This window comes from Rhinoraja longicauda, chromosome 9, assembly GCF_053455715.1.
Source record: "Rhinoraja longicauda isolate Sanriku21f chromosome 9, sRhiLon1.1, whole genome shotgun sequence".
NCBI classification, from domain to species: domain Eukaryota; kingdom Metazoa; phylum Chordata; class Chondrichthyes; order Rajiformes; family Arhynchobatidae; genus Rhinoraja; species Rhinoraja longicauda.
In genome coordinates this window covers 33,097,053-33,115,214 of record NC_135961.1, presented here as the reverse complement: position 1 = coordinate 33,115,214, position 18,162 = coordinate 33,097,053, and the positions used below count along the sequence as shown (strand labels likewise).

The 18,162-nt window shown below is 44.8% G+C and overlaps 1 protein-coding gene across 6 annotated transcripts in view; it reads left to right on the top strand.

Moving 5' to 3' along the window:
* Nucleotides 1-16,060, top strand: part of chrm3b (cholinergic receptor, muscarinic 3b) — a 285,369-nt gene extending 269,309 nt beyond the window's left edge. For all 6 annotated transcript variants that reach the window (XM_078405065.1, XM_078405064.1, XM_078405063.1 and 3 more), the window contains one exon: nt 11,429-16,060. In XM_078405065.1, the coding sequence (XP_078261191.1) occupies nt 11,429-13,211 (1,783 nt within the window). In that variant the 3' untranslated portion in view covers nt 13,212-16,060. The remainder of the gene's footprint in view (nt 1-11,428) is intronic.
* Nucleotides 16,061-18,162: the final 2,102 nt, after the last annotated feature.

Sequence of the window (18,162 nt, the reverse complement as noted above, 5' to 3'; positions counted from 1 at the left end):
TCTTGACCAGCTGTAAAACGAGACTCGAAGTTTGTTCTTTTTCATACATTACAAACTTAAAATTATAATAAGCAATACAAAGAATTGTGATGATAATTCCATGAATCCCAACACTGTGGACTTCTAACATCTCTAAGTTCTAACTTCTAACATCTCTAAGTTTGCGGATGACACGAAGCTGGGTGGCAGTGTTAGCTGCGAGGAGGATGCTAGGAGGCTGAAGAGTGACTTGGATAGATTAGGAGAGTGGGCAAATGCATGGCAGATGCAATATAATGTGGATAAATGTGAGGTTATCCACTTTGGCGGCAAGAACAGGAAAGCAAAGTATTACCTGAATGGTGGCCAATTAGGAAAAGGGGAGATGCAACGTGACCTGAGTGTCATGGTGCACCAGTCATTGATAGTAGGCATGCAGGTGCAGCAGGCAGTGAAGAAAGCGAATGGTATGTTAGCATTCATAGCAAGAGGATTTGAGTATAGGAGCAGGGAGGTTCTGCTGCAGTTGTACAGGGCCTTGGTGAGACCGCACCTGGAGTATTGTGTACAGTTTTGGTCTCCTAATCTGAGGAAAGACATTCTAGCCTTAGAGGGAGTACAGAGAAGGTTCACCAGATTGATCCCTGGGATGGCAGGACTTTCATAAGAAGAAAGACTGAATAGACTAGGCTTATACTCGCTGGAATTTAGAAGACTGAGGGGGGATCTTATTGAAACATATAAAATTCTTAAGGGGTTGGAGAGGCTAGATGCGGGAAGATTATTCCCGATGTTGGGGAAGTCCAGAACCAGGGGTCACAGCTTAAGGATAAGGGGGAAGTCTTTTAGGACTGAGATGAGAAAACATTTCTTCACACAGAGAGTGGTGAGTCTGTGGAATTCTCTGCCACAGAAGGTAGTTGAGGCCAGTTCATTGGCTATATTTAAGAGGGAGTTAGATGTGGCCCTTTTTGCTAAAGGGATCAGGGGGTATGGAGAGAAGGCAGGTACAGGTTACTGAGTTGGATGATCAGCCATGATCATATTGAATGGCGGTGCAGGCTCGAAGGGCCAAATGGTCTACTCCTGCACCTATTTTCTATGTTTCTATGTAACTAACTCCAGTTATTGAGTCAAAGAGTCACAGGGAAACAGGTCTTTCGGCCCAACTTGCCCACACAGCCCAACATGTCCCAACTACACTTGTCCCACCAGCCCAGTTAAGAGGAAACTGGGGATAGGGTGAAGAATGCTTCCAGAGACAGAGATGGGCACTTCTCATGAATCGAATAAATTTGCTCCTGACACCATCCACCACCTTCACATGCCCCCACCCCCCACCTACCTTTATGGTTCTCCCTCAGCTAATAGACACCATGATCACCATTTAAATGGCACTATCTTACCTCCCTCCACCACCATTCCTGGCAGCAGGTTCTGGGCACCCACCATTCCCTGTGTAAAATAACTTGGCCTGTATTGTATGGAGTCGGTATGTTTTCGCTGTGACCGTGTGGGTTTTCTCCGGGTGCTCCGGTTTCCTCCCATACTCCAAAGATGTATAGGTTTGTTCGTAGGTTAGCTGACTTGGGTAAAATTGTCAAATTGTTCCTAGAGTGTAGGGTAATGTTAGCGATAATGATAGGGTGATCACTGGTCGGCGCGGACAGGGTGGGTCAAAGCACCTGTTTCTCTAAAATGTATCTCTGTATCTCTAAAATCTAAATCTGAAATAAAACCACTCCTTTCTAAGGTGAGAGCTAAAGCTATGCCCTCTAGTCTTTGGCATTTCTGGCATGGGATATAGGTTCTGACTGTCTATATATGTGGCAAATAAATTTTGCAGCAACAATTTGTGCGGTATTCAATCTGTCCACGGCTGACTCTGGCTATGCTAATACTTTAATCTCCTAGTTACACTAACTTGACAGGTACAAGTGAGGCTTATTAATTAACCTTGCGTCAGTCTTGGGCACAAGATTAAATTTCCTGCATGCCTGTGGCATTGAGAACACAGGTCTAATTATGGCCTATAGCATGTGCCGTGTACAAGAAGTTATTTAAGTGGCTCTCTGGGATCCATAGAGAAACAAAAACTTGAGCTTCAACTGGGCCTGCTGAGTGTGTACACACCTCCTGTCTCTCCATCTCTGCTGTTTCACGGTGCAGCAAGGAGGTGCTTTGCTTGAGCAGGCAAAAGATAGTCTTGCCTTTGCAGAGTGATTTTCACAATCTAGAATGTCTCTTTAGGTTTTTAGGTTTATGATTATTGTTTTCACGTGTACCAAGAATGCATGCTATCCCATCATATCAGATGATACTGTGCATAAATACAGTACAATAGATAGATCCCTTTGTTGTGTATCTGTACACTGTGGATGGCTCAATTGTAATGAAAGGCATAGATAGAGTGGATGTGGAACGGATGTTTCCACTGGTGGGAGAGTCTAGGACCAGAGGTCAGAATTAAAGGGTGCTCTTTTAGAAAGGAGGTGAGGAGGAACTTCTTTAGTCAGAGGGTAGTTAACCTGTGGAATTCATTGCCGCAGAGGGCTGTGGAGGGCAAGTCAGTGGATGTTTTCCAGGCAGAGATAGACATATTCTTGATTAGAACGGGTGTCAAGGGTTATGGGGAGAAGGCAGGAAAATGGGATTAGGAGGCAGAGATCTACCATGATTGAATTGGCTAATTCTACTCCTATAACTTTAATCATGGATAGTCTTTTCACTGAGTGGTTGGCACGCAACAAAAGCTTTGCACTGTACATTGGTACACATGGCAATAAACTAAATTAAACTAAACTGAACAAAAGAGCAAAGAGGAGAGTGAAGAATATAGTTCTCAGCATTATAGTGCAACAGTTCCTTACAACAGTTCCACTAAGGGCAGCATGGTGGCACAATGGTCAACCTTACAATGCCAGAGACCCGGTTTTGATCCTGACTACGGGTGCTGCCTGTACAGAGTTTGTACGTTCTCCCCGTGACTTGTGTGGGTTTTCTCTGGGCGCCCCGGTTTCCTCCCACACTCCAAAGACGTACAGGTTTGTAGGCTAATTGGCTTGATAAAATTGTAAATTGTCCCTCGTGTGTGTAGGATAGTGTCAGTGTGCAGGGATCATTGGCCGTCGTGGACTCAGTGGGCCAAGGGGTCTATTTCTGCCTTGTATCACTACACTAAACTAAACTAAATAATGGGGTAGAGGTGAATTGGACAGTACCTAGCTTGTGGAAGGACCGTTCAAAAGCTAAAATGTTTCCAAAGCATCAAAGCCTCACAAACAGCGATGTGATTAGGACCAGGTTCTCAGCTTTTAAATGAGTTTGGCTGAGAAATGAATATTGGCCAATATTAATACTGGAGGCAGAATTCAGCAAGAGCTAAGCTTCAGTACCACAATTTCACAGTAAATTTACACTGACATAATGAGAAAAAAAATTGTGCCTAGAAAAAGAATGAACGTGACTGTCACTTGCCTGCCGTGGGGAGTTTGAGAGCACGGGGTTCAAACTGTAATCTCTGCTACGTGTTTGAGTCTGCTGCAGCAATGTAATGGCAATGCTCAGGGTTAAGTCAGCAAGATATTGTCTGGTGTAAATTACATTAACAGGCATCGGTATTAGTTTTGCGAAGAGGAATAAAAAAGAAGAATCTCTGTCCTGCCCACTCACCTGACATCAGTCTGAAGAAGGGTCTCGACCCGAAACGTCACCCATTCCTTTTCTCCAAAGATGCTGCCTGTCCCGCTGAGTTACTCCAGCATTTTATGTCTATCTTCGATTTAAACCAGCATCTGCAGTTCTTTCCTATACGTCTATGAATCGGAGTCTGACTTAGGTATCTCTCTTATCCAGGTGTTTATGAGTTTAATGCTAGGGCATTGTCCATGGACCTGCTGTGGTGGTAGGTGAACTGCAGTGGGTCAAGGCCACTGGGTAGACTGGGTTTAATGCGTTCCATAACTAGCCTCTCAAAACATTTCATGATGGTTGATGTCAAGGCCACTGGACGGTAGTAGTTTAGGCATGAGGGCTTGCTTTTCTTCGGCACTGGGATGATGATGGTCTTCGTAAAGCAGGTGGGTACCACAGAACGGAGTAGGGAAAGATTAAAAATATCCGCGAATACTCCCGCTAGCGGGTCGGCATAGCTACCTCGGACATGGCCAGGATCTTCGTCTGGGCCAGTTGCTCTTTGTGGATTTAACCTCTGCTGCAGTCACCCTGGGGAATGGCACACTGGAGTCTGAAGGGCCAGGTGTCACTGCCTTGTTGGCCTTCTGCTCGAAGCGAGCATCGAAAGCATTCAGGTCATCGGGTAGGGTCGCACTATCACCAATGATATTGCCCGACCTTGCTTTGCAGCCAGTTATTTTCTTCAGACCTTGCCACATTCTCCGTGTGTCCGAGTGATTATACTGGGACTCAAGTTTGTCCCAGTATTGTCTCTTGACATCCTTGATGGCTTTGCGGAAGATCGTGGCGGGCCTTCTTGTACTGCTCGGGTTCCACTTTCCCATCCACTTCTTGCACACTTGGGGTAATTTTACAGAGACCAATTAATTACAAACCCCACACGTTTCCAATGTGGGGGGGGGGGGAGCTGGAGCAACCGGAGAAATCCACACGATCACAGGGAGAACGTACATACACCGTACAGACACACCCGAGGTCAGGATTGAACCCGGGTCTCTAGCGCCGTGCGGCAGCAGCTCTCAGCATAGTGGCCCAATGGCAGAGTTGCTGCCTTACAGCGCCGGTGTTGTCTGTACAATTTGTAAATTCTTCCTGTGACCGCGTGGGTTTTCTCCAGGTGCTCTGGTTTCCTCCCACACTCCAGACGTACAGGTTTGTAGGTTAATTGGCTTCGGTAAAAATTATAAATGGTCCCTAGTGTGTAAGATAGTGCTAGTATATGGAGTGATCGGATGGTCGGCACAGACTCGGTGAGCCGACGGGCATGTTTCCGTGCTGTAGCTCTAAACTAAGCTCTACCTGCTGCACAATTGTGCCGCTCAGCTCCTTATTCTTGACCACTTACTGTGTATTCCCACACATTCATCTTAAATTCCCTTGATCTTTGCTCATGCCTTCCAGTGACGGGTGAAGAATTATTTTACACATATTTGTTTATCATTTCAGTGTGCCTTATTGATTTATTTGGACAAGTTATATCCTTCATCCGCTGCATATTTTAATGTTGATAACATTGATTAGATTGACGCGACGCATACATCATTAGAGCTTTCAGCAGATGCAATAAAAAATTCTGAGAACCTTACGCGTCAGAACTGAAGCCCACGTTTAAAAGGCAATCAGCAATTTTAATTGCCTGCATCTCCGAACAGATGGGATCCAAACAAGTCTCACTGCAAGTCATGTCAAAGTATCCTGCACTGTGGCAACACAACCTACAGCAGATTTATACAAGCCAAGCTGTTGTCACTTCCAGAAGACTAAAGATTTAAATAGCGTTACTTGCACTGAATGATAACCGAAAGCTGGTCAAGGGCACTAGTCTAATGCTTGGCTCAGGGTACGTCGCCAAAACATATGCAAGCTCACCTATAAGCTCAATGCCATTCTCTAACGCTGGTCCACCACCGATTTCCCGGCAGCCGGTGGTCCGGCACCTCTTTTAATCTGGACAAAATCACGAGAGCACACTTGAAATCCCTCCCCCCCCCCCACCCGTCCCCGGTATTTCCCCCTCACCTCAAAGCAGAGCCTAGGATCGGTGAGGCGGCCGATCCCGACTTCATTGGGAATTTCACGGCTGCGTAGCGGGTCGAATTTGTCCCCTATAGGTTAATTGGCTTGGTATAAGTGTATATTGCCCCCAGTGTGTGTAGGATAGTGTTAATGTGCGGGGATCACTGGTTGGAGCGGACTCGGTGGGCCGAAGGGCCGGTTTCCAAGCTGTATCTCTAAACTAATCTAAACTAAACTAGACTAAACATAGAACAGTACAGCACAGGAAATGCTTGTGCCAAACATGGTGCCAAGTTAAATGGATCTCATCAGCTTGTGCATGATCTACATCGCTCCATTCCCCGCATTTTCACGTGCCTATCTAACAGCCTCGTAAATGCCACTTTCAAATCCGCCTCCACCACCACCCTTGACAATGCATTCCAGGCCCCCACTACTCTGTGTAAAAAACTTGCCCCGCACATCTCCATTAAACCTTCCCCCTCTCATGTTATAGCCATGTCCTGCAGTGTCAAATATTTTCACCCTGGGAAAAAGGTTCTGACTGTCTACCCTAGCTATGCCTCTCACAATTTTATATATTTTATATATCTATCAAAGCTCCCCCAACCTCTTTCCTCTCATGTTATAGCCATGTCCTGCAGTGTCAAACATTTCCACCCCGGGAAAAAGGTTCTGACTGTCTACCCTAGCTATGCCTCTCACAATTTAATATATTTTATATATCTACCAAGGCTCCCCCCCCCAACCTCTGATGTTCCACGGTACCTCGGTGCACGTGACACAGAAACCTGAACTCATTCCATTCCACAAAGAAACATGAATGATCTTTGAGAACGAAACCTCACATTTCATTTTGCTTTCCATTTTCACAAGATTGACAGATTTTTTCCACAGGTGAATCAATGGATGTGGAGCTCAGCGAGAAAATTGGAGATGATAAGGATGTTCATCTGTGATATTGAATGGCAGAGCACACTTCGCTGCTTGCACTTCTTACTCTTTTATTTCTTCTAGCCTTGTGTTTGGTCAAAGATGATATGATCTGATTTATTTGCTGCTGAGACGCCTTCAAACTTCATTTGGAAATAAATGTTAGATATAATTGAATTTCAATCCTGTCAGTTTTCTCTTTCTTGAAAAAAAATTGAATTGTATACCAATGAACTAGAAAGCTATAAAAGTTATTCATTTTGGAAAATACATGTTTTGCAACTGGTGTGAATTATGTGGAGGATCCAGTGGGATTATCTTGATTGATTGTTTGAAAGATACAGCAAGGAAACAGGCCCTCCAGCCCACCAGATTCACATTGATCAACTAGTCATACTAGTTCAATGTTATTCCACTTTCTCAACCATTCCCTGCAAACTAGCAGCAATTTGCAGAGGCCAATTAATCTTACCATTGTGTCTGCCTCCACCACCAAGCCTGCTAATATTCAAGGCACCCACTACCCTTTGTGTGAAAAAGCTTGCCCGAAACATCATAAAATGTTGCGCCTCTCACCTTAAAGTTATGCCCTCCAAACCTAAACATTTTCACCCAGGGAATAAAGGTTCTGAGTGTCTACACTTTCTATGTCTCTCATAATCTAATATGCTCCCATCTATTCCACTTATTACTCTCTTATGCTGTGTATTTCTGATTATTTTTATTGTTCTATCCTGGCAGCCATATTGAGGCTGTTTCTTGAATTCCCTCTCGAGGCCTCTTATGGAGACTTATCAAGTCTACTCTGCCATTCAGTCACAGCTGATCTATCTTTCCCTCTCCTGTCTTCTCCCCATAACCCCAGACATCCATACTAATCAATAATCTATCAACCTCTGCCTTAAAAAATATTCATTGATTTGACCTCCTCAGCTTTCTGTGGCAATGAATTCCACAGATTCACCACCCACTGACTGAAGAAATTCCTCCTCATCTCCTTTCTAAAGGTACGTCCTTTTATCTTGAGGCTGTGCCCTCTGGTCCTAGACTCTCCCATTAGTGGAAACTTCTTTTTCACATCCACTCTATCCAGGTCCTTCCATCGCCCGGCTCGGCCGTGGGATGTTTCAGCGCCCGGTGCGGCTCGGGCAGACTTGGGCGTGGGGAAGAGAGCGGAAGTTTTGTTGCCTCCATCACAGTGAGGGGGTGTTTGGAGTCACTGTGATGGATGTTTGTGTTGGGGTTATGTGTCTTGTGTTTCTTTTTTTTGTGTGACTGCTGGTAACGTAATTTCATTCGGTACCTCGGTACCGAATGACAAATAAAGACTCTGTATTCTGTATTCTGTATTCAAGAAGTTCTCAGTGAGGAAAGAGGTGACTATGAATAGAGGTGGAAGCTCTACAATTTTATGATTTAATCCAGTACTGTTCACGATTGTTTGATCAATCCCGATGGGGGGGAAAAAGGACTTTGAAACTGTTTCCTGCACTTTTGATAAAAATAGGTCTAGGATCAAGAACTCCCCAGCCTTCCATTACAACCACAACAATGCTCTGACCCATGCTGATCCATTAGGTCCTACCATACATGTGGTAAAATACATTATAACATTAAAAATATAACACTGGCATCAAATAGTAAAATACAGTTGATTTGGGAAAGATCATTCATGGAATCACCTTCAAAATGTAAGCTTAATATCTTGGAAATTATTGAATCCCACCGTTATCTTGTCAAGGGCATATCTGAGAGTTTTCATCAAGACTGATGCAATGTGATCGCTATATTCTACCATAATAGGAGATTCTGTGATACGGACACAAGCACTACTTCAAGATTAGTTGGCAGGCTGTCAACAGGGCAGTGTAAAAGGTTGCCATCATTGGGAATGTGTGTGCTGTGTTTAAAAAAAATCCCCAGTGTGTTCCATGCCTGCAAGAGCCCAGTTTAGTTTATGTGTATATGTGCACAATGCATGTAAGGAAGGTTTTGTATTTAGTTTCTCCAGCTTGCTACTATGACCACGTGCTTCTGGCAGCGTCTTCATTGAGCCTGTTGTCTTCATTGGGCAGTGTTTAGTTTAGTTTAGAGATACAGCATGGAAACAGGCCCTTCGGACCACAGAGTCTGCACCGACCAGCGATCCCCGAACACAAACACTATCCTACACACAGTAGGGTCCTACATACCTGTACGTCTTTGGAGTGTCGGAGGGAACCGAAGATCTCGGAGAAAACCCACACGGTTAATATCTTGTCAGGATCAAACCCGGGTCTCCGGCGCGGCAATGCTGTAAGGCAGCAACTCTACCGCTACGCCACCGTGTCGCAGTGGAAATTTGAATTCAACCTCCATAGTAAGTTGAGGACACAATCCTACAACTCACTGTGGTGGAACTCTAAATTTCAAGAGTCAAGAGTATTTTATTGTCATATGTTCTGAAATGGAACAATGAAATGAGCAGTGTGTAGGAAAGTACTGCAGATGCAGGTTTAAATCAAAGGTAGGCGGGACAGGCAGCATGTCTGGAGAGAAGGACTCTTCGGGTCGAGACCGTTCTTCAGATTTTTTTACCCGAAACATCACCAATCCATGTTCTCCAGAGATGCTGCCTGACTTCCTGAGTTACTCAAGCACTTAGGACTCTGTTCCCTGGAGTGCAGGAGGATGAGGGGTGATCTTATCGAGGTGTACAGAATCATGAGAGGAATAGATCGGGTAATAGTTTCTTGCCCAGAAGGTCCTGCTGACCTGCTGAGTTACTCCAGCACTTTGTCTCCTTTTTATGTAAACTAGCATCTGCAGCTCCCTTGTTTCTAGGATTAAGTACTGGCTACTTGATAGTTGCTGTCTATTGATGGATTGATTGAAAGATACAGCATGGTTACAGGGCTTTCGGCCCACCTAGTCCACACTTACCACTGATCACCCATTCACGCTAGTGCTATATTATCCCACTTTCTCATCTACTCTCTGCACACTAGTGGGGATTGTTTTTACACAGAGCCCAATGGACCAACAATCCCGCACGTCCTCGGAGTGTGGGGGGAAACCGGAGCACTCAGAGGAAACTCACGCGGTCACAGGGAGAACGTGCAAACCCCACACAGACCAGCACCCGAGGTCAGGATCAAAGCCAGGTATCTGGCACTGTGAGGCAGCAGCTCGAGCAGTTGCACTGCTGTGCTGCCCACAATATTATAACAATTGGCCCAATTAAATTTAACATGAGCAATAGGGTTTGATCCAATGAGAAACATTAATTATTTTGCAGTTTGCCTAATAATTAAAATATTATTGATAGATACCAGTGATAGATACCATAACACAAATAGTTTGGTGACACATTTAGTATGTAAGTAAGTTCGTGGATTTTGTTCAATGCAAACGATATGTTGAAAAGTCTATTTAATAAGCAACTTTCACGAAATGTCCTATGAAATGAAGATTTAATACTGGTGTCTGAGAGCACTTGTTGAAATTATGGATTGTAAAGTAGGCTCCCAGTTGCCAAACATTTTAACTCCCCATTCCCATTCTGTCCTGGGCCTCTTCCACTGACAGAGTGGGGCCGCACACAAATTGGAGGAACAGCACCTCATATTTCGCTTGGGCAGCTTACAACCCAGTGGTATGAATATGATTTTTCAAGCCCTCTCTCTCCGTTCCTCCCCCACCCTAGTCAGCTTGCTAGTTTCACTGTTCACATCCCTTTATTATCACATCTTCCGCAGCCAACAATGGACCATTGTGGGCTCCACATTTCCTTGGCCATCGGTGCTGGCTCTGATTTGTTCTGTACCTTTTCGGACCTCTATTGACTCACTCCCCACTCACTCCCCTGACTCTCGGTCTGAAGGATCTTAAACCGAAACGTCACCTATTCCTTTTCTCTACAGATGATCCCTGACACGCAAAGTTACTCCAGTATTTTGTGTCTCTCTTCATTGTAAACCAGCATCTGCAGTTCTTTCCGACTCACTTTGTTATATATCGTTTGCAAGAGAACTGCTCATAAGATTCTGTTGTGAGCCATGATTTAAAAGCTTTCAATGCCATCAAGTGGACAGAGATGTTATTAAAGTTGGCTGAAATGTAGCTTTCTTAATTTCTATAGTGTGTATGACAAATAAACATCACAGATATCACATTAAATAATCAATTTCTGATAAAAACAAGTTAAGGAAGCAGAATTAGGCCATTTGGCCCATCGTCTACTGCGCCATTCAATCATAGCTAACCCCTGACACCCTTACTAACCAAGAATTTGTCACACTAGGGACAATTTACAGAGGCCTATTAAACTACAAACCCGCACATCTTCGGAACGTGGGGTGAAACCGGAGCACCCTGAGAAAACCCACGCGGTCACAGAAAGAACATACAAACTCTGCACAGACAGCACCTGTAGCCAGGATCAAAACCAGGTCTCTGGCGTTGTGTGGCAGCAGCAGCACTACCGCTCTGCCACTGTGCCATTCATTCTGAAGTATTACTTGGAAATTTGATGCTCAAGAAATATAACAATTAAGACATGATGAGTTATGGGGAGAAGGCAGGAGAATGGGTTTGAGAGGGAAAGATCGACCAGCCATGATTGAATGGCAGTATTGATGGGCCAAATGGCCTAATTCTGCTCCTATCACTTTTGAACTGATGAACATACTTGATTGTGCTGGAGGGAGATTCTATCTGGGAGTGTGAAGGGTATTTTAGTATTGATATTTTTGTATAGGGGCCTGTGCTTTCTGCGGGGGGACTCATTTTAATTTTCACCCTGTTTGGTTTTTGTTTTGTACAGAATATGCCAGGAAGCCACGATGATCCCAGATCACAACAGCACAGCTTCCTCGGTTTTTTCCAATTCCAACCTCTCGTGGAACAAGGGATCCCAGGACGGGGTGGTCCTGGGCGAAGGTGCGATGGACAGAATCGTCGGCAGCCTCCTCGGATCAGCCTCCCTGGCAGTGAACGCCTCCGTCATCGGTAACAGCACGGCCGACCCTCTCGGGGGCCACACCGTCTGGCAAGTGATTCTGATCGTCTTCTTCACCAGCATACTCTCGCTGGTGACCATCATCGGCAACATCCTGGTGATGGTCGCCTTCAAGGTGAACAAACAGCTGAAAACAGTGAACAACTACTTCTTGCTCAGTCTCGCCTTTGCGGACCTGATAATCGGAGTGATTTCAATGAACCTGTACACCACCTACATCATAATGGACCGCTGGGCATTAGGCAACGTGGTGTGTGACCTGTGGCTGGCTACTGATTATGTTGCCAGTAACGCCTCTGTCATGAACCTTCTGGTTATAAGTTTTGACAGGTACTTATCCATCACACGGCCGCTTACCTACAGAGCTAAACGAACTCCCAAGAGAGCTGCAATAATGATTGGCCTCGCTTGGAGTGTTTCATTTGTACTCTGGGCTCCCGCCATATTGTTCTGGCAGTATTTTGTTGGCAAGAGGACAGTGCCACCTAATCAGTGTTTAATACAGTTTTTATCGGAACCAATAATAACTTTTGGCACGGCCATTGCTGCGTTTTACCTGCCGGTCACCATCATGACCATCCTGTACTGGAGGATCTACAGGGAGACGGAGAAACGCACCAAGGAGCTGTCGGCCCTGCAGGCTTCGGCCCACGACAAGGAGACGATGCACTTTGTGCGCCCCGCCGCCAGCAGTACGAGGAGCTGCAGCAGCAACGAGCTGCAGAGGGAGGGGGCGAAGGGCAAGAGGAGGCTGAGCAGGTGTCACTTCTGGCCCCTTCTCTCCAAGCCATGGAAGGCCAGCGCGGAGGGGGACCAGGAGCCCACCAGCAGCGACAGCTGGAACAACAACGACGGTGGCGGCTCCCTGGACCACTCGGCCTCGTCCGACGAGGAGGAAGTGGTGTCGGAAACCAGGGCGATTTATTCCATCGTGCTGAACCTCCCCGGGATTCAGGCGGCTGCCGCCGCCGCCGTCGCCGGGTTGTCCAAGTCGGACAATGTGGATCTGTGCGCTGACGAACTCGACGAAGGAGACGCCGACGAGAAGGAAGGGAAGGAGCAGGAGAACAGCTTCCACAAACATTTCGCCAAGCTCCCCGCTCACTCGATGCCCTCGATCCATCCTTCGAAGACCGTGGGAGGGATTTCCTCGTTAGCAAAGTCGTCCTCGTCCATGCCCCTGTCTTTCAGAGAGACCACTGCCTCGAAAGCATTTGCCACGAAGACGAGGACTCAGATAACAAAGCGAAAGAGGATGTCGCTGATAAAGGAGAAGAAGGCCGCACAGACACTCAGTGCCATTTTGCTGGCGTTTATCATCACATGGATGCCTTACAACATTATGGTGCTGGTGAACACCTTCTGTGATAAGTGTGTCCACGACGCACTGTGGCGCCTGGGTTACTGGCTGTGTTATGTTAACAGCACGGTGAACCCCATGTGCTATGCGCTATGCAACAAGAACTTCAGGAACACTTTCAAAGCGTTGCTGCTGTGCCGGTGGGAACAGAAGAAGAGGCGGAGGCAGCAGTACCAACTGAGACCGGCCGTGGTCTTCCATAAAAGGAATCCGTGCCAGACTTCCTGAAGCTGCACTTTGCCGACCGTGACTGGATCTGTTTGGTAGCAATTAACTGCATTGTTCAAGACCCATACTGGCTATCAGTGTTGTGAGCACATGGCTGGTGTAAATGCTGCTTTTGTATTATGTGTCGGATGGTGTTTACATGATGTAGACAGCAGTACAAGTATTTAAAGTAGTGCTGATATATTTAAATTGTATAATTTTGTCCTTCTGTTTATATGAGGTTCATGTACGCTTTTGCTTAATATTTATTTGACATCAACGGAGCACTTAAGTCCTCAACCCTATTATTCAATGTGGCTTTACAAATGCTGCATTTCGCACCTCAATCCTGGAGAGTACTCCTTACCTCAACTTGCACATGTGTTTCCACTCCCTTCCCTCCTTCCACCAGCGGTACGGTGGTGCAGCGGTAGAGTCACTGCCCCACAGCGCCAGGGTTCTGGGTTCGATCCTGACCACAGGTGCTTGACTGTTCGGAGTTTGAAAATTCTCCATGTGACCGCGTTAGTTTTCGCCGGGTCCTCCAGTTACCTCCCACATTCCAAAGAAATGCAGGTTGATAGTGTTCACGTAGACACATGGTGCTAGAATAACTCAGCGGTTCCGGCAGCATCTCTGGAGCAAAAGGGTGGGTGATATTTCAGGTCGGGACCCTTCTTCAGAGTGAAACTTTTTTGTCCAAAATATCACCCATCCTTTTTCTCCGGAGTTGCTGCCTGACCCACTGAGTTACTCTGGCACTTTGTGTCTATCTTTGGTATGAACCAGCATCTGCGGCTCTTTGTTTTGACAAGTTTGTGGGTTAATTAGCTTATGTAAATTGTCCCTAATTTATAGGATGGAACTAGTGTATGGGGATTGCTGGTCAGTGTAGACTCGGCGGGTCGAAGGGACTTTTTTCCATGCTACATCTCTAAACTAAATTAAAATTACCCTTTTATTCTTTTAATACATTCCTTATCGCCATATAGTTAAAAAATGCTGGTTAGAGTTGGAGTTTGATCTGCTCTGAAATGGTGCAGGTCATTGCAACACAATCTGATCCCCAAAAGAGTTGAGTGCAGAAGTTAGATCCACTTGCACAATTTTCCTGGAGTAGATCATGCTGGTTATTTAAGTTTCGGTTCAGATCGCACCTTCAGGAAATGAGCACTACTTTAATGCACAATGCATGATTCAGCACATTAGTTCCACCTGAGCCAGAATCCTGTGTGCACAACACTTTGGACTTTAAAGATACAGACACAGCACGGAAACACCCCATACACCAGCACTATTCCACACACGAGGGATCATTTACAATTTTATCAAACCCAATGTCCCTATCCCCTGAGTCTCAGTCTGAAGAAAGGTCTCTATCCAAAACGTCACCTATTCCTTTCCTCCAGAGATGCTGCCTGACCCGCTGAATTACTCCAGCATTTTGTGTCTACGGTGTAAACCAGTATCTGCAGTTCCTTCCGACACCTAATCTACAAACCTGTACGTCTTTGGAGTGTGGGAATAAACTGGAGCACCCGGAGAAAGCGGTCGCAGGGAGAATGTACAAACTCCATACAGACAGCACCTGTAGTCAGGATGGAACCAGGGTGTCTGGCGCTGTAAGGCAGCAATTCTACCACTGTACCATTGTGCCGCCTGACAATAAAGTTTAGTTTCTTTTTTTTAAAAGACACAAAGTGCTGGAGTAAATCGGTCAGTCAAACAGCATCTCTGCAGAACATGGATAGATGGTGTTTTGGGTCAGGATCCTTCTTCAGACTCAGTCACCCACCACTCCAAGTTTAGTTTAGTGACCAGAAATGGAAAAAGGCCCTTTGCCAACTGAGTCTTTGCCGACCATCGATCGCATTGAATTCATGTTATCCCACTATCTCATTCCCTTTGGGATGTGTGGAGAAAATCAGAGCACCCAGAGGAAACCCACGCAGTCACAGGGAGAACATCCAAATTCTGCACCGACACCACCTGAGTGAGGTCAGGATCAAACCCGGGTCTCTGGCTCTGACTGTGAGGCAGCAACTCGACCAGCTGCATCACTGTGCCACCTTTAAGGTTTAAATGGATTTTTTCCATAAATCCAAACAACACATGTTTAGCTCATTTTAAAAAAAGGAAGAAATCTAAGTTTTAGGTTTTATTTCCTCGATTCCCTCAAAGATGATATTTTCCTCTCCAAACAATATTTATAGAGTGTCACCCTCAAAATTATCCTAAGTTTAAGTCAAGTTGAGATTTGGACTTTAAGTTCTCTTGGTTAGTGAAGCGTCTAATCTCTTTCATCAGACTGTTGGGTTATCAGCTGTTTATATCTTAATCGTGACGTGGCAGATCTATGTATGGAATCTTATAGTGGAGAAACTCGACATTAAACACCTTGACCTTTATGCAGTGTCTGGATTCTCTGGCATTTCTACAAAAAAGGACAGCCAAAGACCAAGAATTGTGAAAGGTGATTTTATATGATGTATATCTAGTTTGTTTTACACTTACTTTGTGTGTTTCAACCGTAAGATGATCGAGGTCTAAATTATTGTAACTGCAAAAAAAGACAAAATGCACCCTGTGCTGTATATGTTTCACTACTTTTCTAATGAACTACCATTAATGTTACGTGGTCCTGGTTTTAATATTGAATACATTAAAAGTAAGTATGATTTTAGAAAATGCAGAATAAACTTTAGTGTTCCTAATTAGGATCGGGCCCTGAGGAGTATTGTAAAAATGATGACTTGCAACATAATTAAATATCAATATGAGAAAAACATGCTACTGTAATTTAACCATTTTTTTGTATGACATTGTAAAATTTTAGTAAATGAAACTTGGTGTTTAATTTGGGTTCAATAACTTGACCTGTTCATTTACATATTGAATGTAATGTTCTATCAATTGGTTTTATTGCAGCAATAAAAGTCATGCAAAATTTCTTTGTACTTTTATTGTACATTTTTGATGATGGAGATGGAATCATTCCAGACTTCCAGTGGTGCAGTGGGGCAGCACAGTGGTAGAGTTGCTGCCTTACAGCTCCAGAGACCCGCTTCGATCCTGACTACAGGTGCTGTCTGTACGGAGTTTGTACGTTCTCCCTGTGACCACGTGGAGTTTCTCAGGATGCTCCGTTCTCCTCCCACATTCCAAAGACGTGCAGGTTTTGTTGGTTAATTGACCTCTGTAAATTGTCCTTATTGTGTAGGATAGAACTAGTGTACGGGTGACCGCTGGTCGGCATGCACTCGGTGGGCCGTACCGTCTGTTTCCACACTGTACCACTAAACTAAGTAGTCTATTGCGCAAGAAATATTGTTGGAACATATCCAATTACTTAAGAATGCTAAAAATGAATTCAAAACTTCCATTTAATGTGAGGTTAGTGTAAATGGGTGGTTGATGGCCAGCATAGACCCAGTGGGCTGAAGGCCCTTTTTCCTCACTGTCTCCACGACTCTGTATAACTTGACTATTACATTTGTGCTTACTAACTGACAAGCAGCACAATGGCGCAACTGGTAGAACTATTGCCTCGCATCGCCAGAGATGCAGGTTCGAATCTGACCTCAGATTTAAGCTTTAGCAATATAGCGCGGAAACAAGGCCTTCAGCCCACTGAGTCTACGCTGGCCAGCGATCATCCCGTACACCAGCACTACCCTGCACACTAGAGACAATTACAATTTTTACCTAATTGCCAATTTTTACCAATTAACCTACAAACCTGTACATCTTCAGAGTGGGAGGAAAACGTACAAAGTCCATACAGACAGCACCCATAGTCAGGTTCAAACCCGGGCTTCTGACACTGTAAGGCAGCAACTCTACCGCTGCGGCACTGTGCCACCCCCAAGAAGTTGTCTGTGTGGAGTTTGCACGTTCTCCCTTTCACTGCGTGGGTTTCCTCTGGGTGCTCAGAGATACAGTATTGTAGGTTAATTGCCTTCTGTAGACATTGCCCCTAATGTGTAGGTAGTGGATGTGAAAGTGGGGTTAATATAGATCTAGTGTGAACAGCTGATCGATAGTCGGCATGGTCTCGGTGGGCCAAAGGGTCCACAAAGATGTATCTCTAAATTTAAAACTAATGTTAAAGCATCTCAAAGCAATGTATGTTAAAATTCCAGTTAAAAAGCTTTTGCATAATGGAACATGCATTAATCAAACCTTACAATAAAATTCAGTCTGATCTTTCAATTCCTCATGGACTATGCAATGACTTAGATGAGGACAATTTCACTTATTTGAAATTCCATCCATCTTCCTAAATAGTTAATCTGATTTCACGGTCAGGAAAACAATCCTAAGTGAACCAGAATTGGAGCAGACCTAATTTTCGTTCAATGCATGTGTCCTCCATTAGTGTACCATTTACTGGAAGAATCCCTAACTCTGAAATTCAAAGAAAAACTCTGATGAGATGTGATCTCTGACTGGTAAAATGGAGTGCAGATTTTCCTTGGAATCAACCTATGAAAACTACTAATCATTAATGATGGCCTGCCTCGACAAGGCCATCAGCATAATCAAGGATGAGTCTCACCCCGGACACTCCCTTTTCTCCCCTCTCACATCAGGCAATAGGTACAGAAATGTGACAACACACACCTCCAGATTCAGGGACAGTTCCTTCCCAACTGTTATCAGGCAACTGAGCCATCCTACCACCAACTGGAGAGCAGTCCTGACTTGCCAGTTACCTCATTGAAGACCTTCAAACTATCTTTAATTGGACTTTACAGGACTTTATCTTGCACTAAACATTAGTCCCTCTATCCTGTATCTGTACACAGTGGACAGCTCAATTGTAATCATGTATAGCCCTTTCGCTGATTGGATAACACGCAACATAAAAGCTTTTTATTGTACCTCGGTACACGTGACAATAATAAACTAACCTAAACTAAACTAATGGTCTATGTGGCAATTTGAACACTAACTGCTGACCCAGTGCCTT